The sequence below is a fragment of the Myotis myotis genome, unplaced genomic scaffold (assembly GCF_014108235.1).
Source record: "Myotis myotis isolate mMyoMyo1 unplaced genomic scaffold, mMyoMyo1.p scaffold_m19_p_7, whole genome shotgun sequence".
Lineage (NCBI taxonomy): Eukaryota > Metazoa > Chordata > Mammalia > Chiroptera > Vespertilionidae > Myotis > Myotis myotis.
In genome coordinates, this window is record NW_023416379.1 from 26110973 (window position 1) to 26134270 (window position 23298).

Genomic DNA, 23298 nt, shown 5'->3' on the forward strand with positions numbered 1-23298 from the left:
CATGCTCTTGAGCGGGAATTGAACCTGTGGCCCAAGGGTCCTCCAGTCTTTGGGCTGATGCTTTGATCCCTGAGAAAACCAGCTAGGCGACATTTCTAAAATTAACTCTAAAAAAGGAAGCTATATGTATACAAGGGGATATAGCCATTGTTTGTCGGTATTTTTAATATTCTCCTTTTCTATTTTTTTTTTCTGTCTTAATTTTCTAATTTTGCTGGTTCCCTGTCTTTCCCTAGGGCTCAGTTCTTAACAGTGTTTTCTCTGCATTCTCTTGGTGACCTCATCATGCCTCATGGATTTAAATATCAACTATGTGTTGAACAAATGTATCTGTCCAGGCTAGAGCAGAGCTCCAGACTTAAACATACAACTGTTTACTCAATATCGCCACTCGGACATCTAAACGTCATCTCAAGCATAACATCCCAAAGTGAACTTCCGGCAACCCCCCTCCAACACACAAGTCCTCCCATCTTAGTCTATGGAAAAGCCTTCCTTGCAGTTGCTCGGGCTCAAAACGTGGGAGTCATTCTTGACTCATCTTCTCACATCCCACATCTCAGGAAACCTTGCTGGTTTTACCTTCAAAATGGATCTAGGTTTTCACTACTTCTCATCACCTTCACAGCTGCCACCTCGTCTGGCACCATCGTGTCTCGCCTAGATCACCCAATGGTCTCCAAACTGGTCTCCTCTCCTCTGCTTTACCGCCTATGGTCTACTCCCAACAGCAGCCTGAGGCAGTGCTCTATCACACTGCAGGCCCAATCATGTCACATTTCCACTCAAAACTCTTCAGATGCTTCCATTTCTCAAAGGGAAAAAGCTCAGACCCTTAAAGTAGCCTACAAAGCCCTACCAAATTTGTCCATCCCTTCCTCCCCTCCCACAGTCTTACTCACCGCTTCCTGCTCTTTCTCACACTGATCTGTCTCAAGCCAGCCTGGCCTCCTTCCTGGGCTCTACCCTCCAGGCAAGCTCCCACCTTAAGCCATTGTGCTGGTCCTTCCTCTGCTCTGGCCCCAGATAGTCTCACAATTCATCTCCTCCCTCCCTTAAACTCCTAGCTTAAACCTTACCTGCTCAAGTAGATCTCCTACTGCCCTATCTAAAATTGCAACTGCCCACCCATAATCCAATTCTTCTTTCCCAACACTATTTTTTTCCCTATAATACTTATCCCTGTCTATGCTGTAGAAATGTTTTGATTATTGTAGTTATTTTTTTTAATATATCTTTATTGATTTCAAAGAGGAATGAAGAGGGAGAGAGAGATGAAAACATCCATGATGAGAGAGAATCACTGATGGGCCATCTCCTGTATGCCCCCCACTGGGGATTGAGCCCGAAACCCAGGCACCTGCCCAGACTGGGAATTGAACTGTGGCCTCCTGGTTCATAGGTGGATGCTCAACCACTGAGCCATGCTCAACCACTGGGCATTGTAGTTATTTTTTAAAATAATCTGCCATGCTCACATTAGAATACAATCTATCTCCATGAGAACGGATTTTTTTCTGCATTGTTCAGTTCCAAAACATGTGGCATATAGCAGATGCTCAATAAATATATGTTAAATGAATAAGCTTGTATTATCATGTAATAAAGAATAATTTTGAAATGAAAGTCACTATATGAATGAATGCTACAGTATCTATTTATTTATAAATTGAAGGTTTTTTGGAACATTTACCCATGGTATGTTTTGCTTTAAAAAACCTTCTATTTTTGTTTCCTTAGAAAAAAATATTTCTGAGCTTTACTTAGTTTCTCCTCCCTATTTATCAGGACTGGAGTAGCAAAGGCTTTTTAAAATTTTCATTCTGGAAAAAAGTGTACACCATTTCATTTCAGCGACTGCATTTTCTCCTGTAGGCAGCAATGCAGAGGGAAGATAAACCGCGCTAGGGCTAAACGATCGGGGCGCCTATGTCCACCACGATATTAGCCCTTACGTGCTTTCAAACAAGTACCTTCACCCCCTGAGCCTCATTTCCCACACCCATAAAATGGGAATGTACCTCACAGGGTTGTGAAGATTAAGTGGAATCACAGTTAATATTTGCCAGGTGCTGACATCACGAGGTGGATAATATCATCTCTGTTTTCACAGCTTAGGAAACAGGGGCCAAAGGTTAGAGAACTAATTAGGTAGCAGGGTCAGGACTCTGCTCCCCAAACATTAAGTCCAGAATTCTTTTCCCTCCACCCTCACTACCTCTTCTCTCTGTGGGAGAAGATAAAGGGTGGACAGAGTGTCTAAAGACAACTAACTGGGGATTGGGATTTGACGCCTCCTTTGGCACGAGAGACGGTCTCCTTGAGCCGGGCCTTCGGGAACTCCGCTATTGCCACCACTGGGTGGTACGCGAACCACCTTGGGTTCTCGCGAATCTGAGCAAGTTAAATAGGACTAATAATATCCCTCCCACTTCTCCTTTCCTATTCATGTAGATAATTATGGAAAGCCAAACTGTCCGCTCTTTGATTTTTCTTTTTAGGTATCGGCTCAGTTATTTGCACTCCAGAAACCTCTTTCTCATACCCCACTGCCATCTCTTTAATCCATTGCCATCTTTCATTAATTCTTATCCAGTTACATCTGGATAAATCTTTCTCTCTCTTTCTGAAATCCTTTGTTCCACTTACAAACTCCAAAATAGTTCCATTCTGGTCAGGAAGCACAAAAGAAGTATTCATAATACAGCTAAATTAAGGGAAAGACCAACCATCCACTTTGAACTCCTCTAGGTTCAGTGTACTACCTCGGACAGTGAGCAGCTGTCCCTTCAGAATCTTCTCAGACCGTTCACTTCCCTCTTTATTCTAAACGAGGGTGACTGTGGGATACAGTGGTTAATGCAGCTGTGGGCTGGCTCAGAGCCCAGCTCTCCCACTTAGAAGCTGTATAACTATGGGCAGCCATTTGACTTTTGCCCCAGTTTTCTCATCAGTCAGGTGGGATCATCATGGAATCTACCTTCCAGGGTTATAATGAAGATCAAAAGGGTTAATTCACTTAAAGTGCTGAGAATGGTTTTTGGCACAGACAGAGCAAGAGCAAAATACACACGGGTATTGATATGTCTTCAAACCTGAATATTCAATATTCAAAATTTTTTACTCTTTAAAATACTACTATTGCCCTAACCGGTTTGGCTCAGTGGATAGAGCGTCGGCCTGCGGACTCAAGGGTCCCAGGTTCGATTCTGGTCAAGGGCATGTACCTTGGTTGCGGGCACATCCCCAGTAGGGAGTGTGCAGGAGGCAGCTGATCGATGTTTCTCTCTCATCGATGTTTCTAACTCTCTCTCTCTCTCTCTTCCTCTCTGTAAAAAATCAATAAAATATATAAAAAAAATTTTTTTAAAAATACTACTATTAAAATAACCTTTAAAAAAATAACAATTTTTGACTACAAATAAAGTGGTTCAGTCATATGATCATTTAAATACACTCTCACCAGGAAACCTGAAGATCCGATTACCATTCATAATATTGTTTCTATGAAAAGCTTATTTTGAATTCAGAAATATTTACAGCCCAGCCGGTGGCTCAGTGGCTGTGTAGACCTATGAACCAGGAGGTCATAGTTGGTTCCTGGTCAGGGCACATGACTGGGTTTCAGGTGGGGGTTGTGCAGGAGGGGGAGTGCAGGAGGCAGCCGGTAAGTGATGCTCTCTCATCATTGATGTTTCTATTTCTCTTTCCCTCTCCCTTCCTCTCTGACATCAATAAAAATATATATTAAAAATATTTACAAATGAAATTTTGAAGTGCATTTTATTTGAAAGATAATGTTTATATTAAAATGCAAATATATGTCACATAAAACTGTGACATATGATTTACCAGTAAATTATTTTTGAAATAGGACTTACATCATAAGCAATTTGTCTATTTCCATTGACATAGCTGGTATGGATCAGGTCCCTCTGAGAAGTGTAAATCAGAGGTGAAGGGTCTGGGATCTCCTTCCTTATTCACAGAGCGGGGCTTTCGCAAGCAGATTCACAAGCGCTATAAAACAGTGCTTGCATGGTAGAGCTGCGTTAGGCTGCAACAATGGCACTTGCCAGGGTGGTCAGTTTCCTGCAGATGAATGACTTCGCTAAGGAGCTCTGCGCTGCAGGGGGAAAGTACCAAGAGTGTTAAAGTCAGACTCAGGAGGAAGAAGCTGACCCCACCAGCTGTTTCCCTTTTCCCTCTCCGGGCTTGGTAAAGTTCTGTTTATTTTGGAATTAGCAACACCAAAATATTTGTCAGTAAGATTGCCAGATTTAGGTTAAAAAACAAACAGATACTAGTTAAATTTGCTTTTCAGATACACAAGAAATACTTTTTTGGTATAAGTCTGTCCCAAATATTATATGAGACATATAAATAAAGTATCTCTTTTGTGTGTCTGAAATTCCAATTTAACTGACCATCTTGTATTTACTCTATGTTGGGAGATGGTTTACTTTTAGACGTTTTACTTCTCTCTTTTGCTCTCTCTCTCACTCGTTTTCATACCCTGAAAAAGTGCATGTGTTTTGTAAACAAAGTACACCAATTTGTATTTACCTTTACGCTTGGAAATTACTAGAATAAGAGAACTACCAGTAGTGTTCATTTGTGTTTAAGTTGGGGAGGAAATCCATAATAGCATGTAATTATATTTTATTTCTTAGTTGGCTCTGCACAACTACAGAAATAAGCTACAGAATTGTTTTTAATTCATATTTGTTCTCAAAAGTTAAATGGAATCTGGTCTTGAACCAATTTAACATGAGATAATACTGCCACCTAAAGATCAGAGGCAGGCATGACTAAGAATCCACCTAATTTCTAATTCCTGAATAAAACATCTGAGTTATGGTGACACTTGATCTAATTAATAATGCCATTCTGCCACTTGCCATCACATAAGTCTAATTGTCCCTCACTTATTCATTCATTTAATGAACATCTTCTACATTTCTACTGTGTTCCAGACACTATGCTAGACTTTGAAAAATTGAAGATGTTTAAAACCTAGTTCCCTTAAGTAGCTAAAAACTACTGGGAGATACAAGCAGATTATCAGATGTCATCCCAGGTACCCTAGCCCAGTGGTCGGCAAACTGCGGCTCGCGAGCCACATGCGGCTCTTTGGCCCCTTGAGTGTGGCTCTTCCACAAAATACCGACTTCTGCGCATGGGCCACGAAGTTTCAACCGCACTGTACGTGCGCGCCTGTACAGTGGTATTTTGTGGAAGAGCCACACTTGAGGGGCGAAGGAGCCGCATGTGGCTTGCCAGCCGCAGTTTGCCAACCACACTGCCCTAGTCCTTTAAGAGTAAGTGAAATTAAATATAATCCCAACATCCATATGGTAGAAAGCTCATCTCTCTCGCTCTTTTTAAGATTGTACTCTAGCCTGCCATTTGTAAGCTCCACATTTACCTTGGTCTGTAAGCTCCGACTTCATCCGACATAGTGCCTTTGATGGATACTTCATTGTTATACACATATTGCCCTTGTTTGCCACTCAGTCTCCTACACATGTAGAATTTGATATTTTCCCCTTGGTTTCCATGATTAATTCACACAAAACTTTGAGTTTGGGGGAATTTATCTTGATGTTTGGAAGCATGGAGGCTGTGTGTGTGTGTAGAGCAACATTAATGATTATAAATTGAATAACAGACTTCATTGCTCTTTTCAAAGACCTTCCCACCATTTGACTCTCCTTTCTCCCTTGCTCCCTTTCTTGCTCTTTTTCCCCAACCCCCATACTCTACCAGTGACATTCTTCCCACTTCGTTATATACACTGAGTGGCCAGATTATTATGACCATCTGATGTTTGTAGGCAAATTAGCCGTACACTGCATCATATGGGATAAGGAAGCTGAGGGCCTGTTTGAACACCTTTGTTGTCTGCAGTTACCAAGGTAAAACGTCTCCAATTCGCACAGGAACACAAGAATTGGATAGCTGAGCATTGGAAAACAGTCATGTGGTCCGATGAATCACGTTTCCAGTTGCATCATGCAGATGGCAGAGTGAGAATTTGGCGGAAACAGCATGAAAGCATGCATCCCACATACATGAGTACAACCCTTCAAGCTGGTGGGGGTAGTGTTATGGTTTGGGGCATGTTTTCCTGGCATGATTTGGGCCCTTTAATTCGTGTGGAACAATGTCTGAATAGCACAACATACCTAAGTATCGTGGCTGATCAGGTTCATCCTATCATGTTGATGGCGTATCCCAATGGAGATGGCTTCTTCCAACAAGACAATGCGCCATGCCACGGTGCTCGTATTGTGCAGGAGTGCTTTCAAGAACATGAGGGAGGCTTTACCTTGCTTAGGTGGCCCCCACAATCACCAGATCTCAATCCAATTGAGCATTTGTGGGACGAAGTTAAAAGAGCCATCAAGCAGCTGGTTCCACAACCATCAAATCTCACAGAACTGGACAGTGCTATTCATCAGGCATGGTGTCAGATTCCTCGCATCACCTTTCAACATCTCGTGGAGTCAATGCCAAGAAGAATTGCTGCAGTATTGAAGGCAGAAGGTGGCCCAACAAAGTACTGAGGGGGTGGTCATAATAATCTGGCCACTCAGTGTAAAACAATCAAGATTCTCAATCTCACGTTCCCAAACTCAGACTCCTGCCTATGTGTGCACATACAACTCTCACTGTTGTTTAATGGCACACAATGGGCCATCTACCTGGGGCCGAGTCTCATCCCTTTTCTTGCCCCTATATAAAGATTTATGTCTTCACTGACAGGAATTATGGCAACCCCTTAAAAGACAGAGTGATAACAGTTTAAGTTTTTAATGACATTTTAAAATTTCCCCTTTAAATAGAGATATAAACAAAGCCTCATGGGAGTCCTCCTTACTCCTCCATCCCTTCCTTCCTTCTATTTTCTCTGCCATATTATGAGCTATTCCTATGGGTATTTCTTAACAGTCTGTAACAGTCCATGGTAATACTGCTGAACTTGAACTAAAATTCAAGAAAAGGAGAGAAAACTGATGGAAGGGTTGTGATGCAATACTGTATAGCTAATTTGCCGGTCCATGGTACACTTTCTTTTCTGGTTAACCTTACAAGATAAGGCTTCTTTCAAAAGCTGGATATGACAAGAGCTTGGAGAAAGGATATTAGTAAGATGAATCATCCTCACGTCTTGCTGATCATCATTCTCTAATCCTGTTAACTACTCTTGGCCTTAAAAAGGAAGTGTAATATGAAATTGGACTAAAATGTTAATTTTGTAGTCATAAATTGAAAGTATCCCAAATATTAAGTTTAACAAGAATAACTCAATTACAGTTGGCATTCAATATTATTATTATTATTATTATTATTATTATTATTATTAGTTTCAGATGTACAGCATAGTGGTTAGATAACCATAAACTTTACAAAGTGGTCCCCCGATATTTCAAGTATCCACCTGACACCATAGAGTTATTACAGTATTACCTACTATGTTCCTTATGTTATAACTTACATCCCTGTGACTGTTTTGTAACTACCAATTTATACTGCTTAATCCAGCGGTTCTCAACCTGTGGGTCGCGACCCCTTTGGGGGTTGAACAACCCTTTCACAGGGGTCGCCTAAGACCATCGGAAAACACATATATAATTACATATTGTTTTTGTGATTAATCACTATGCTTTAATTATGTTCAATTTTTAACAATGAAAATATATCCTGCATATCAGATATGTACATTATGATTCATAACAGTAGCAAAATTACAGTTATGAAGTAGCAACGAAAATAATTTTATGGTTTGGTGTCACCACAACATGAAGAACTGTATTAAAGGGTCGAGGCATTAGGAAGGTTGAGAACCACTGGCTTAATCCCTTCATCTTTTCCACCCAGCCTCCCAAGAACCCACCTCTCTGTTAATCAACAGTCCATTCTCTGTGTCTATGAGTCTGTTTCTAATAAAAAATTTTTTAAAAGAATCACTTGGTCAACAATTTTCTTAAACTTTTGGATTAATTCTCCATTAGATCCCTTTGGTATGTTTGGTATGAAGGCTGATGTACCAAAACATAAAACTGCATTTGCCTGGGCATTAGTGATGCCATCTGACTGGGCCTATATCGTTGGGACTTTGGGATATAAAGAGGGATTGCATGAATCACTTCACTATCAGAAATAAAATCAGAGGACTCTGATATACTCTTTCTCTCCTACTTTTTGGGAGGCAACCTAATTTTTGGAGGCCTTGTTTCGACATGTTGAAAAAATAAATAAATAAAGCCTGTGGATCTGTTATGTTTACATCACCATCACTACCGATTCACACCAACACTCCTCCTTGCCTACCTATGCTATAGAGTGTATTAGTGTTGGGGCGGGGGTCTTGTTGATCCTCTAAATATCATCCTTGGGAAGACAGTATCTGATTAGAGCTGTGCATTTAACAATCAATCCAAAGGAGGGATTTTGCAGTTAAAGGAAAATCTAGTAAATCTCAAAGAATAAAATTTCTTTCAGGAAGAACTCTAGATGTCAAGTAAAGAAGTCACACTCAAAATTGTGCCTCTATGACTCATGTCACTGTGACCCTAATGATTAGTACAACCCAGCAACACCAAGCCCTTGCTTCCTCAAACATGCCAAGCTCATTCGTGCCTAAAGACCTATGGTTTAATGAAGAACATAAACTGATGAACAAAAATAGAGTCGGAGTCATAGAAGCATCGAACAGACTGTCCAACCTATGAGGGAAGGCGGAGGCTGGTAGGGGGGCGGGAGGATAAGAGATCAACCAAAGGACTTGTATGCATGCATAATTAGCATAACCAATGGACACTGACAGTAGGAGGGTGAGGGCATGTGCTGGGGGGGGGGGGTAGGATGGGAGCGGCTGGGGAGAAGTCAATGGGGGGAAAAGGAGACTTATGTAATACTTTAAACAATAAAGAATTTAAATTAAAAAAAAAAGACCTACTGTTTAGCCATACGTTTTGCCCAAGAATGCTCTTCCCCCAGACCATTCTATGGCTGGCTCCTGTCTTTCATTGATATCTCAATCCCCAAAGTTGCCTTCTCAGTAAGGCCTTCCCTGACACTCCCTCTTCAGTATGCGACCCCTTAAAACAACTCCCTAGGACCTTAAGCTATTATTTCACATAGGCACTTATCACTAAATGAAACTGTTTTGTTTACTAGTTTATTGTTCATCTCCTTATCAGGAATGTAAGATTTCTAACTTTAAGGTTCTTATCCATCTTCTTCACAGATGCCCCCTGACATCCTATGAGAGAGAGAGTGTCTGGCCAAAAGAGGGACTCAATACAGAACTTTAAATACCCGAAATATGTAAATTTTGAAGGTCACCTCCTTGTGTCCCTATTTTATATTGAGGGTTGCAGATTCAAGTACCACAGGACTCAGATGGGCACTCAAGGCGGAGGGACTGAGAGAGAAACTAGAGATCACTTGAGCTGACCCAAAGGAGGCAGCTGCTCATCAGCGTGAACTGTTGTTTCTGGGCTGCAGTGCAGATGTAGTGTGGTCAGAACTTCCCATGATTATCAGGATGCCAAATGGATGGGATGACATCATTTTTTTAGTCTTCCAATTTTAATTGTTAGCAACCAATGTGAAAAAAATAAAATAGCATGTAGATCACCAGTTTGCCAGCTCTGCTCATACAGATAAGACAATTCAGAAATTAGTTAAGAGACAAGATTAGTTTTGAGGAAAGATACTGAGAAGATTGTACCCTCCTGCACTGTTTGTAATGGTGAAAATGGGAAACAACCTAAATACTGATCACTATGGAAATTCACAAGTAATTCGTGGCAAAGTTATTTAATTGAATACTATCTAGTTAAAAATTTGAAGTCTAGCCATATGTATCAATGTGGGTAGTTCACCAAGACACAGAATCGGGTGAAAAGGTTAAGTTTTAGATCAATATACAAAATATAACAGCATTCCTATAAAACTTCAAAAGCCCCAAGTCATTCTCACTATTGTTTATAAATACATAGTAATAGTGAAAGTATACAAAACCTAGATTAGCAAGATGCATATCAAATTTAAGATCGTGGTTGCCTTTTGAAAGGGAAGTAGAATGGCACTGGGAATAGGTGGCTCCTGCTCTATTAGTCATGTTCCACTTATTTCATTAAAAAACTTAAAAAAACTAAATGTAACATCCATTCATTCTGGAGAGAGGGCACATGACTGTTTACTCTGTTTTTCTTTGTAAAACATTTCAGAATTTGTAAATATGGGCAATCGGGGCCGTCCGTGCTCTGCTTCCCTGGCTCTGATACACTCTCTAGGCTCGGTTTCCCATTTCCTCACCAGCAGATGCGGGGGAAATGTGTGGTGCTCTCCTGCGTCTCTTCAATCAAACGGTCTGAGTCTAAAACCTCCCCACCCCCATCCCCGCGCGGGAAGGCTGTGAATGAGGCATGCCTCCCTTCAGTTAGACTAGTGCCATCCCTTTCAATCCGCAATTCGTTCTGCAGAGGCACGTGTAGTGGATTTATCAATCCTTCTGAGTGTTAGAGCCCTCTTTTCTGAAAAGAGTTAGCGAAGTTTAGAGAAAACGTCTGTCTGGTGCCTGAACAGAGTAGCTATTAACAGTAATAGAGTCGCATTTAGGTTCTAATGGGGCTCAGCATCACGGTTTTTCACGTTGCCTTTCAAATTCAAGATGATCTACCTTGCCAAATACGGGCAATGTATCGGAAACAAGCCAGGAATGGTTGCTATGGCGACACTCTGGCTCCGCCCCGGGTTTACAAAATAGCATGCTGGGAAATGTAGTGCGTAAAAGAGGACACTCGCAGAGGGACGGGGCAACTTCCGGAAAGGGTGCCTCCACCGCCATCCTACCTTTCTCTGCTTTTGGGCCACAAAACCCTCAATGAACACCCAGCTATGGGTTCTCCTTTACACGCCCGCAGAAGGCATGGCTGGAGGCAGGCCAAGTGAAGGAACACGATTCCCAAGAGCGGAGACCCGCGCGGAACCCGTGCCGCCGGAAGAGGCGAGGCTCCGGCTGGGGCACGGAAGCTCCACCCCCTGACGTCACTTCCATCAACAAAGGGCGCAGTGGCGGCGCGGGGTCTGGGATGTGACCCCTGCCGAAGGTGCTGCAGCTGCGGCGGTGGCTTCCGAGGCTTCGGGTGTTTGCAGGTCGAGGACGAGGACAGATCCCCGCTTTCCTCAGGTATGAAGTGTAAGCAAAGGCACCCCCGCAATGGCCCCTTTAGGCCCCTCCCACCACCCACTCAGGCCACTGCTGGTCCGGGCGGTGAAGGGTCGGCTGATGGGGAGGCGAATGGGGCGAAGTCGGGAGGGACGCGTAGTGGTCCCGCTTGGAGGCTGTGGGTTCCTGATCTCAAACCAGTGAGTAAACCACGAGCTGTTTATAAAGGCCTTTTCTGAATGGTCCCTCGCTTCTTGGTACACAGGAAGGATTTCAGTGCTCTTGCGACAGAGGTCTTACCTTCCTTAACCGGTACTTTTCGAGCCCCTCGGAACATCTTGGTTTAGACTTCTATTGGTCTATTTGCATTGCTTTGATTCCTAAGTTTTTCTTCATTTTCGAGTATCACCAAATGTGTATTAGCATTAAATTCAAAGGCCAGTGTGTTTATATGTATCATAATTTTATACAGATCTTGCCACTTTGGAGAACTTATATCCCATTGTCTCTATTCAGTTGTGTGTGTGTGTGTGTGTGTGTGTGTGTGTGTGTATTGATTTCAGAGAGAGGAAAGGAGAGGGGGAGAGAGAAAAGAGAAACACCAGTGATGAGAGAGAATCATTCACGGGCTGCCTCCTGCACGCCCCCTCCTGGGGATCGAGCCTGCAGCCCGGGCGTGTGTCCTGATGGAAATGTGAGCTCCTGCTCATGGATCAGCGAACCCCTGAGCACACCAGCCGAGCACTATTCAGTTTTTTTAGAGTTCCATTCCATTTCATTTCATTTGTGCTGCATGCTGAAACAACGCCAAAATGGCTGTTCTGTTACTAAAAATGCTTCCTTCAAAGGAAAATTGTTAGCCAGCCACGATTTCAGGGGATTTTCACTGAGTATCTGGGATTAGAGGCTGGGCATTGGAGCCTTTCCTTTAAAACCTCCCCTTTGGAGGTGTTATAGCTCCAGTTATGATTGTCTAGAGTCAGCCTGAGCCAACTGACCTCATGGGTTTAAATTCCAGTGCTAGGCGCACCACTGTCAGACAGTGGCAAAACATCTGTTTTTATTATAATGCTGAATTAATTATTTAAGTGACATCAGTGGATCTGAATCTTTCTGAACATCATAGCATGATTACATCCAACTCAACATACAAAAAAAGGCCTAATGCTCCTAAGGCACTTTAGGATCTGGTGAGGTAAATAACCATATACATTTCTCATGACACATGAAGCAATATAATTAAGAATAACTTAATATAATGCATAAATAAAAAGGAAATGTAGGGGATATTTTTAGATGGATGACTTAGGAAAATAAAACTGGTTAATATGTAAAGTAAGGGGAAAGTATTGAATAAACACAAGACCTTACTTACATTTATACTCTATGGAAGGGCCAGCTGTAACTTCATAGTGTAACCTTTTTGATATTAGCAAAACTAAACATATATAGTAAAGTTCCATGTTTCTGGGGCAATAGGTAGAGAAAGTCTATTAAAAATAGTTACGGAATAAATTTAATTTTACATAACTTTACTTGGTCAAGGAACTAGAATTAGTACTATCCCTAGGCAGACACTGAGTTTTTGCTTGGTGGTTGAAATAAGGTTTCTAGTTACTAGTTAAAATGCAGATACCCCTGTCAAGTATACATCTGTTTGAATCTAGTTGGTTCTTCTAAGAATACATATATACATATTAAATATATTTTTATTAATTTCAGAGAGGAAGGGAGAGGGAGAGAGAGATAGAAACATCAGTGATGAGAGAGAATCATTGATTGGCTGCCTCCTGCTCGCCCTGTACTGGGGATCAAGCCCGCAACCCAAGCATGTGCCCTTGACCAGAATCGAACTTGAGACCCTTCAGTCTGCAGGCTGGTGCTCTGTCCACTGAGCCAGACCAGCTGGGGCTAAGAATATATTTTTGAAGGGAGACCTAAAGGCCACTTGAAGCTTGAGTCAGGCTGGGAATATGAAGTGGCTGTTTTGTTTATTTTTTTATGTATTGTTCCCCTTCAATAATGTAGGTTTTGGAGGGCAGGGACTTTGCCATCTCCCCAATGCTCAGAATAGTGCCAGGAAACTAGAAGAGAGTTAATATTTATGGGATGAGTGAATAAAGGGGTGAAAAAAAATTTGTCACTTTGGCTTAGGGCTTCTGTGTAAAAATACGGTAGATTAAATGTAAGGCATCCTGTTCTAACTTTCTGTAACAATCTCTGAATTTCTTGATCGTCTTTAGTCTATGAAGTGGGTATCGAACCTTTTTCATTTTGGCATATTACAGCATACATGTGTATAATTTTGCCCTATTTCCTTAGGTCATAAGAAGCTGGCCTTGGTGCAGTAAGGAACTTACTGCAATGGAGGAGCGGAAAGTGAAGAGGAGAAGTCCTAAGTCTTTTAGTGCCCACTCTACTCAGGTTGTTAATGCCAAAAAAAATGCCATTCCAGTTAGTAAAAGCACAGGGTTTTCAAATCCTGCATCACAGTCAACTTCACAGCGACCAAAGTTAAAAAGGTGAATATTTTTTCTTTCATATTATCACAGCAAAATGCTATGGAAGTAAATACTAAATCCTTTAATTGTTATAATATTTTTTCTCTTGACTTTTAAACCGTTGAGGCACATATTATATGTGTTTTAGGAACACATTATGAAGTTTAAAGTGTATGTATAGAGATTAGACAGTGCAAAATGAATGATGGGTTTGAAGGTCCTTACTTTGTCTCAGATTAAAATAAACAGAGCATGAAAACTTGTAGAAAAAGTTGGTGAGCTAGCCAGAAATGAGATAAAGGACATACGGGATTTTTTTGTTTGTTTGTTTTTTAACTAAGATGAGTGTTTGTGCTTTGGTAGTTTTTATGTTTTTCATGGTTTCATTGTTTTTGTAGAAATGGTTTGTATGGATTGTAAAAATTCAAACACAGGAAGAATTCAAAGCAGAAATTTAAAGCACTAAAATTTCATCACCTAGAAGTAATCATTACTGTTTGGTGAACATCCTTCATCTTCAGGCTCTAAAGGAAACAGGAATGGTGTTTAAATGTGTTACGTATTACTGTTGTAAATGTGTGAATATTTTGTAGTATTAAATATTTGGAAAGCAAGATAACATTTCTTGAGAGAAAAAAGCATTTCTTAATCTCAGTTGTTTTTCTAGTTAGGATTAAAGAAACTTACTTCCAATTGCAAGCACCTGGTGGAGAGTCGGTTGAGGAAGTAATGCGTGTAGTACTCTGTGGCCATTGGGTTTCCACTGAAGAAAAGATTCTTGCCTTGATGATGGTCTCTCACTCTGAGGAAACAAAAGGAACATTCCAATAGGAATTAAATGATAAACAACAAGAGTTATGAGGGTTTCATAAATTATCCCATTGGAAAGGGGTTTTCCTTCTGGAGGAGTTTGACTTAGTGTCAAATTTTGAATATGGTTATGGTTGGTGGAAAAAGAAAACTAGGAGACTTTAAAGGCAATCACTCCTCTTCCTAAATTCTTACAGCAGTTTATTTATATCCCATGGTCAGTTTCTACCTTGTACTTTTATTTCCTACCTTCCTCGGGAGTGTAGGCTTCCTGAGGACAGGGAAATCTTGATAATCCTTATGTGTCAGACAGTACTTACAATGTGGCTTTGCACCTAGTATGATCTCAATGAGTGATTTTTTTATTGAATTATTTTAATATAAAATGAGGCAGTGTAACAGATCAGAAACACTGAAGTGGAAATAAAACAAAGCTACTGAAGGGTTTGAATTAAGTAAATTTATATGATCTGACTTTACTTTTTTTAAAATAAATTTTCAACATGAAAGAAAAGATAAGCATTTGATATACTAAAACCTTATAGTCAAAAGTAGTTTATCTCAGATTTAAAATATATATATATTTTTATTGAATTTAGAGAGGAAGGGAGAGGAAGAGAGTGATAGAATCATCAATGATGAGAGAGAATCATTGATTGGCTGCCTCCTGCACGCCCCCCATTGGGGATCAAACCCTCAACCCAGGCATGCGCCCCTGACTGGAATCGAACCTGGGACCCTTCAGTCCGCAGTCCGACACTCCATCCACTGAGCCAAACCAGCTAAGGCTATCTCAGATTTTAGTGTGAAAATGGATCTCTTGGGAATCTTTTTACAATGCAGATTCCAAATCAATTAGTCTGCGGTAGGGCCCCAGATAAGCATTTCTAATAAGCTCACAGGTGAAGTTGATGCCAAGGTCCTAAATAACGATATTAAACCTAATATGTATATAAGTCACAGGTCTTGCTTTGTGATGAGCTGTTGCTAACCTACTGTCTGCAGCTTATTTGTTCTAAGTTGATTTCTTGTAAAGAGTATTAGTTTCTTTCTTGCTACCCCCTCTGCCTCACCCACCATCTTCATTTTATCCTTATTGTGGTGAGTGCAGTTGTGGAAAAGATGTCTTCATGCAACATTACAAAGAAACTAATTGAGTACTGAATATGTGTGCATGTCAGGATTATAGTATGTATTGGGGTTCACAGATAATATACAACCCTTTTTCCTTTTTTGCCTGGTGAACTCCTACTTATTCTTTACGGCTTCACTCACATGTCACCTTTAGGAAGTTTTCCCTGGCTTTCCCTTGGTTGAGTGAACTGCTGTCTCTGTCCCTGTATCACGGTGTGTATAGCACCATCACTCAAGTGTTGGAGAGCCTGGTATACGCTAGATACATGTAGTAAGAACTAAACTAGTCTAGGAGTCTTAAAACGGCCTTCCGGAGGAAGTTGCATTTGAACTGAGATAAAGATGGCAGTGAGGAGAAGGATGCTACTGCAGACAGAGGGTTAGCATGTAGTTAGATAAGAGAATAGAATTATAGGAAGCAAACGGGATTCAGAATGTCTAGAGCAGCGGTTCTCAACCTGTGGGTTGCGACCCCTTTGGGGGTCGAACGACCCTTTCACAGGGGTCGCCTAAGACCATCGGAAAACACATATATAATTACATATTGTTTTTGTGATTAATCACTATGCTTTAATTATGTTCAATTTGTAACAATGAAAATACATCCTATATATCAGATATTTACATTACGATTCATAACAGTAGCAAAATTACAGTTATGAAGTAGCAATGAAAATAATTTTATGGTTGGGGGTCACCACAACATGAGGAACTGTATTAAAGGGTCGCGGCATTAGGAAGGTTGAGAAACACTGGTCTAGAGCATACATAGACAGGAGAGGATAGGGCTTCTTAAGGATATTGGGCTTTATCCAGCAGACGGTGCAAAGCTACTGAAGGGTTTGAATTAAGTAAATTTATATTATCTGATTTTACTTTTTTAAAAATTGACTTGGCTGCTCTGTAGGGAGGCTTCATAAGGGGCTCAGAGACAACACATAGAGACAGGAAGACCAGTTGGGAAGTGTTAGAGGGTTCAGTCAAGAGATAGGGTAGTGGCAGTGGAGAGAGAGAACTAGAAAGATTAGAGAGATAACTATGATTATAATCAATAGGACTTCATGACTGCATGTTGGGGCCTTAGAAGTTGGAGGAGTCAAGGTTAATAACAGGCTTTTAGCACTCCATCATATGGTGATTTGTAATTTATCTGACTTCCTTTCTCCTTAGACTGGGCACTCTTCCGTGCAGTGATTGATGTCGTGTGCATCTTTATATATCCAGTATCTGGCATGGTGTCAGCTACAGAGTAGGGACTCCATAACCACTCGTTGAACGACTGATAGATAGTTCAAGAAACAAATAGGGTAAAGTTTAAAAGGGAAAGGTGTATGTTTTACTGAGAAATAAAATATGAAACATGGCCTTGGCTGGTGTGACTCAGTTGATTGGAGCGTTCTGCATACCAAAAAGTTGCGGGTTTGATCCATGGTCGGGATGCGTAGGAGAGGTAACTGATCTATGTGTCTCTCTCATATTGATGTTTCTGTCTCTCCCTCCCTCTCTAAAAAACAAATCTATTAAAAATATATGAAACATAGGATAGTAAAAATACTAATTTTCTTTTCAGTTTTTTGTAGTCCAAAGAATGAGCACAATATATAAATGTATTAACCAAACTTTTTATCTACCTTAGTAGTTATGTTTTATACATTTGTTTGAGATTTTTCACAACTTGTTCTTTTAATTTCTAGCTTGGTTTTATTTAATACTGAATTTGTTCTGATTTCTTGTTTTTAAGGGAAAATTTAATTCAGAAATTTTGCTTAACCGAGAACAGTCTGAAAATAACCATCTCTTTTTAAAGACAGGTATATGCAACCAACTTTTAATTGTATCTTATTTGCAGAGTGGTGAAGGAAAAGACAAAACCTCAGGGAGGGGAGGGAAAAGGAGCTCAGTCAACCCCGATTCAGCATTCCTTCCTCACTGATGTCTCAGATGTTCAGGAGATGGAGAAGGGGCTTCTCAGCCTTTTGAATGATTTCCACTCTGGGAAACTTCAAGCCTTTGGTAAGCAATAGATGTTTGTATTTGCCACTTTTCTTTTCAACATGTTTACATCCTATTTTCTGTATGTATTTTGTTATTCCTGTTTACGGTGTCATTTTCTTTTGTTTTTTTAAAAAAAGAGTCCAGAAGCATAAAATGCAGTCCTCTTAGATTTCATTTATCAATTAAGTTGTACTACTGTGTAAACAATTGAAAATATTGCATTGTGTGCTTCATAACGTTCTACATGCTTCATGAATATTTTCATATATTTTTCTTAAAGGAGGAATACCTAATTGGTTGACAAAGGATTTGTAATTGAAGTATTAATATGACTCTTAATTTCATCCAGATTATTATAAAATGTTGGATTACTTGATTCAAATGAGAGTTGTCAAATTGGAGATAATTATACCTGAGGGATAGTTTGTTGTTGTTTTTTTATCTTTCCTATCTGATTTGTTTAGTGCTCATGGTCATTTCTTAGGTTGTCATTGTTTTTCCAGTCAGAAATTTGACTTACTATATCCAGAAAATATTCAATCACTAACAAAACAATTTATAAAAGAAAATGATAATTTCTTTTGCAGCACCTAGAGTTTAAGAGTGTTTCCTCCATCTTAATCTTTATTAATGTTTTGGAATGTTCCCCCAGGAAATGAGTGTTCCATTGAACAGATGGAACATGTTCGGGGAATGCAGGAGAAATTAGCTCGCTTGAATTTGGAGCTGTATGGGGAGTTAGAGGAACTTCCTGAGGATAAGAGGAAGACAGCTAGTGATTCTAATCTGGATAGGCTTCTTTCTGACGTGAGTATAGTTCTTTCTCTTTATTCTTTTTTTTTTTTTAAAGATTTTTATTGATTTCAGAGAGGAAGGGAGAGGAAAAGAGAGATAGAAACATCAATGAAGAGAGAGAATCATTGATCAGCTGCCTCCTGCACACCCCACACTGGGGATCAAGCCCACAACCCAGGCATGTGCCCTGACCGGGAATCAAACCATGACCTCCGGGTTCATAGGTCAACACAACCTCTGAGCCACGCCAGCTGGGCTCTCTTTATTCTTAATAAATATTTTTGTTGAGATAAAATTTACTATTTTAACTATTTTAAAGTATAAAATGCAGTGGTTTTTAGTATATTCACAATGTTGTGCAGACATCACCACCAATTTCAGAACATCTTCATCACTCCAAAAAGAAACCCTATAACTCTCTGTTCTCCCCTTCCCCACCCCCTAGCAACCCTGAATCTACTTTCTGTCCCTATGAATTTGCCTATTCTGGACATCTATCTGTAATAATAAAAGCGTAACATACTAATTAGACTGGACATCCTTCCGGATGACCATCTGGATGAAGTCGGGCTGCGAGGGAAGCCCGGGTCCTGGGTGCCAGAGGGAAGCCGGTAACGGCAGCCAGGGGAAGGAAGGCCTACTCTTGCATGAATTTTGTGCCTCGGGCCTCTAGTATATATGTAAAAGCCTAAGCTACTGTTGTGACAAAATGACCAGAATGACTGGTTGACCAGTTGCTATGATGCGTACTGAACACCAGGGGGCAGACACTCAATGCAGGAGCTTCCCCCTGGTGATCAGTGCGCTCCCACAGCCAACCTCCCAAGGCCAGCCAACCTCCCAAGGCCAGCCAACCTGCCCGGTCCTCCCCCTTCCCCCCTCCCGTCCGGCAGGCCGCAGGCCAGTGGCCGGCAGGCCCCCAGGTCCCTGCCCGCAGCCGGCACACCCCGGCTGGCCCAGCCCCTATTGGGACTGGGCGAGATGGCCCCGATAGGCCCCGATCACTGGCCAGGCCTAGGGACTCCACCCGTGCACGAATTTCATGCATCAGGCCTTTAATTTCATATAAGTAGAATCATACAACATGTGGTTTTTTGTTGGGATTCTTTCACTTAGTTCAGTGATGGTGAACCTATGACACGCGTGTCAGAGGTGACACGTGAACTCATTTTTTTGGTTGATTTTTCTTTGTTAAATGGCATTTAAATATATAAAATAAATATCAAAAATATAAGTCTTTGTTTTACTATGGTTGCAAATATCAAAAAATTTCTATATGTGACAGGCACCAGAGTTAAGTTAGGGTTTTTCAAAATGCTGACACGCCGAGCTCAAAAGGCTCGCCATCACTGACTTACTGTAATGTTTTCAGGTTTCATCCATGCTGTACTTTATTCTTTTTTTAAAGAAACCTAATCCAAAGAAACTATGCATATATTCTGAGAATGCTGGCTAACCTTCAAGCAAAATATTACCTCCTGTGCATATATGATAATATCTTAAGATGTAGAAGGGGTAGTATGTCAAAAAATCCCAACATGATTAATATATATTGCCTTATTTATTCAGGGTAGTTACTTATTTTTAAATATAGAACTATGTTTGGTAATTATGGTAGCTTAACACATCTCCATGTGTACTAGCTTGCTAGAGTTGCCATAACAAAGTGCTGGGTGGCTTAAACCACAGAAATATATTTTCTCGTAGTTCCGGAGGCTAAGAATTGAAGATAAGGTTTTGGCAGGGTGGTTTCTTCTGAGGCCTCTTTCCTTGGCTTGTAGATGGCCACCTTCAAGCTCTCCTTCTCTGCATGGGTACCTGTGTGCACATTTCCTCCTCTTGTCATTTTGGATGAGGGCCCAACCTAATAACCTCATTTTAACTTAATTACCTCTGTAAAGACCCTATCTCCAAATACCGTCACATTCTAAGGTTTTTGGGTATAGGACTCAAAAATGGATTTTGGGAGGATGTAAGTCAGCCCCGTAACACCAACTATGATTCTTACACTGAGAAGTGTGAACTAAATTTGCCTCTTTAAATCTTTTTTTGGACAAAAATAGATAAAAATTGAATTCGATGTACTTTAGTTTCAGAATAGTTTCCTAGTCACCAATGACATTTTATTGCTTTTCTCTATTTTTTGAATAAGTAAAAGTGAGGGAAATTATATGCCCATATTTAAAAATTTCATGCTTATACTTTTTATTTCAAGTCTACTATTTTCAGTGTTGCAACTATTTCCTTTTACAAATATAAGCTTAACGTATAATACATTTAGGAGAGTGACTGTGGTATGCTGAAAACAATACTGATTTAAAACCAGAAAGCCTTTGTTTAGTCCAGGGTCTGCATTTGTAACTCTGAGCAATTTAACATTTCTGTAACTCAGATTTTTCCTTGTAGGGATGATTAATTCTGCCTCATACTGAAAACTGAATGTCCTGTGCAATCTTTTTGTAGTCCATAAAGGTTTTAAAGATTTTGATTATTAAAATGGCAACTTTTGTCTTTTAAAAACTATTATTAGAGAAGACTATAATTATGCATGATTTTAAGCATAGTTAGGAAACTCGAATTGTATCATCTGATTTAATTCCCTCCACATATTCTTATTTAACAGATGCTAAAGCTACTTTATAAGTGAATTTCCCAGTCTGGAAATTTTAGTATTTTGCTTTTTCATTTAAAGAAAGCTTACATGAAAAAGAATTTATTTAAAAATGCATGGTTGTGATATTTATTATGTTTATATTATAAAAATTAAAATTAAATGTGTTTCTTTATGTTACAGTTAGAAGAATTGAATTCTTCCATGTATCCTTTGTCTAATGTCAACAGTGAAAAGTCTACAAATTATAATTTCTGGTGAATAATCCCAATCATGTTTTAGAAAGATGTGATATCTAGATGTATTGAACAAAGATACCTATTATTTACTAGGGCCATCTCTCTTCCCCTTTGTTTTCCAAATGGAATTTTCTAGTTGTTTTGTTTGTTTTTGGTTTGTTCTGCTTTACTTTGTATTGTTTTGTATTTTTAAAACAAGTTAAAAATACTTTTTCATCAAGAGAATTGAGGATTAGGCTAGTTGTCATATAAATTATTTTGAATCTTATATTCTGAGGCTAAATGGCAGTTGGATATCCCGATATATACTATGCTTAATTTAATATTATTACATATAATATTGTAAATGCATAAAATTGAGAATCAGACATTTAAGGGATACTTCCATAGCTTGTGAAGTGACATTTTCATAATTAAGTGTACAACGTGTATTATAAGATTGCTTAAAGGAAAGCACCAAGGTACATGTAAAATATTCAGGGTTTGACATTTTAATTCAGAGCAACTATTTCAGGAACTTAAAAAAAATTTTTTTAACATAGTGATAGGCGCAATGTGAGGTACATAAGAACACTAAGAAATGATTCTGCCTACAAAATAATTTCATTTGAGAGGTAAGACATCCCCTTTGAACCAAAAATGAGATATTAGAAAGGTTAGAGTCAAGAGATTTAATTTTTGAAATTTGGTTCCACATTTTGGTAATGTAACCCTGGTCAAATTGTTTAACATCTCAGTGTCCTCTGTAATATGTGGTGATTGCTACACATAATAATGTGTATGTGAAATTTTCCAAACCACATTATATATATGTAAAATGTATAAATATATATATTTATATATGTATGTAAATTACTCTTATTACTGTAACACATACTGTTATTAATTGCTGAATTTTAGTCTTGAGTCTGATTTTTTCTTGAAAGTCTTCAAATTCTAGGTATAGTTATAATTACTTCACTACATTTAAAAATTGTCTTACCACTTCTAAGCTTCTCAAAAGCACATAGGCACTTTTCCTTTAGACATATTTCTTTTTTTTTAATGCCCCTGTCTCTTAGCTCCCGAATGTAATTTTCAGAAATTTAAAATAATTACTTATTGTAGAATGAAAATCTTAACTCATGAATTCAGACAAAAACTGCATTTGACAGATGCACAAGACGTTCCAAATACTTCTACCAGCTAAAATGAAATGCAGTTGCTTTCTTGTGGTTTGAAGAAAAGCAGCATTATTTACTTTTCCAGCTGAATCCAGCAGCAGAATCATCTCCCACAATAAGGAATTAAAGTAATTAAAGCGCAAGTGTAATGATTTTCTCATAACTGCTTGTGGTAAACTTGACTTGCTGTAATTCACCATAACTGGAGGCTAGGCCTTGTGGAAGGCTTAATCAGGAAACATGGTGCACAGGCTGTGCTGCTGTGCTTATTATTGTTGCCTTCTGGGTCATACTTGAAATGCACTGTGCTGAGTGTCGTTGATAGGGCCGAGGGATGATCCTTCCTGAGCTCACCAAACTTACTCCACTGTTGCGCTAAGTTGATGATGCCCAGGCTTTTTGTGGCAGCCCAGCTTCAGTTTACGTCAGACAATCACACACACTGGTGTGTTCGCCAATGGCCAGTGGTAACAAAATGTGAAATGAGTATTTGTGAAATTTGCTATTTTTAATAAAGTGATTGTTTTAAATTTGTCTCTGTTGTCTGTTTGGAAGAAACCCGTAGTCTTCAATCTGGGAATATAAGGTTCAATTCTCAAAAGTAAACTGTTCTTATAAAATTTGAGGTTCTGTAACTTCCTTGCAAATTTTGCACCTTGTGCCCATTTACATGTGGATGTAATGAAAAGAGTATGGGCTCTAAAGTCAGACCTTGATTTGAATCCCCATTCTGCTCCTTAGCTTTGTGTTCATGAACATTTAGTTTATCTGAGTTTAATGTTTGTTTTTATCGAGAAAAAGAGGTTAATAACCAACTCCCAGAGGTTTTAGGAGGAAGTAAAAAAGTGTGGACTAAGATGCTGAC

At 39.6% G+C, this 23298-nt stretch overlaps 1 protein-coding gene and 1 long non-coding RNA gene across 3 annotated transcripts in view; one reads left to right on the plus strand and one right to left on the minus strand.

Moving 5' to 3' along the window:
• The window catches only part of LOC118660234, an 86176-nt gene that overhangs the window by 5949 nt on the left and 56929 nt on the right, over nucleotides 1–23298 (minus strand). Inside the window, exons 4-5 of the long non-coding RNA XR_004968844.1 lie at nucleotides 14374–14488; nucleotides 3882–4126 (exon numbers count right to left, since the gene is read on the minus strand). This is a non-coding gene — a long non-coding RNA (uncharacterized LOC118660234). The remainder of the gene's footprint in view (nucleotides 1–3881; nucleotides 4127–14373; nucleotides 14489–23298) is intronic.
• On the plus strand, nucleotides 11049–22967 carry CCDC28A (coiled-coil domain containing 28A). 2 transcript variants are annotated; one of them, XM_036317396.1, is made up of 6 exons: nucleotides 11049–11206; nucleotides 13508–13707; nucleotides 17480–17643; nucleotides 18278–18432; nucleotides 21215–21237; nucleotides 22405–22967. In XM_036317396.1, exons 2-6 carry the CDS (start codon nucleotides 13550–13552, stop codon nucleotides 22457–22459), a joined length of 555 nt encoding a protein of 184 aa, XP_036173289.1. In that variant the 5' UTR covers nucleotides 11049–11206; nucleotides 13508–13549; the 3' UTR covers nucleotides 22460–22967. The 2 variants fall into 2 exon arrangements, with proteins under 2 accessions (XP_036173289.1, XP_036173290.1); XM_036317397.1 differs by lacking the exon at nucleotides 11049–11206 and adding an exon at nucleotides 11258–11385.

Coding starts and splice junctions, on each gene's coding strand:
- CCDC28A (XM_036317396.1), top strand. CDS start 13,550: ATGGAGGAGCGGAAAGTGAAGAGGAGAAGTCCTAAGTCTTTTAGTGCC. Junction 17,644..18,277: donor TGGGAAACTTCAAGCCTTTG/GTAAGCAATAGA, acceptor ATGTTCCCCCAG/GAAATGAGTGTTCCATTGAA. Junction 21,238..22,404: donor GAAGAATTGAATTCTTCCAT/GTATCCTTTGTC, acceptor TCATGAATTCAG/ACAAAAACTGCATTTGACAG.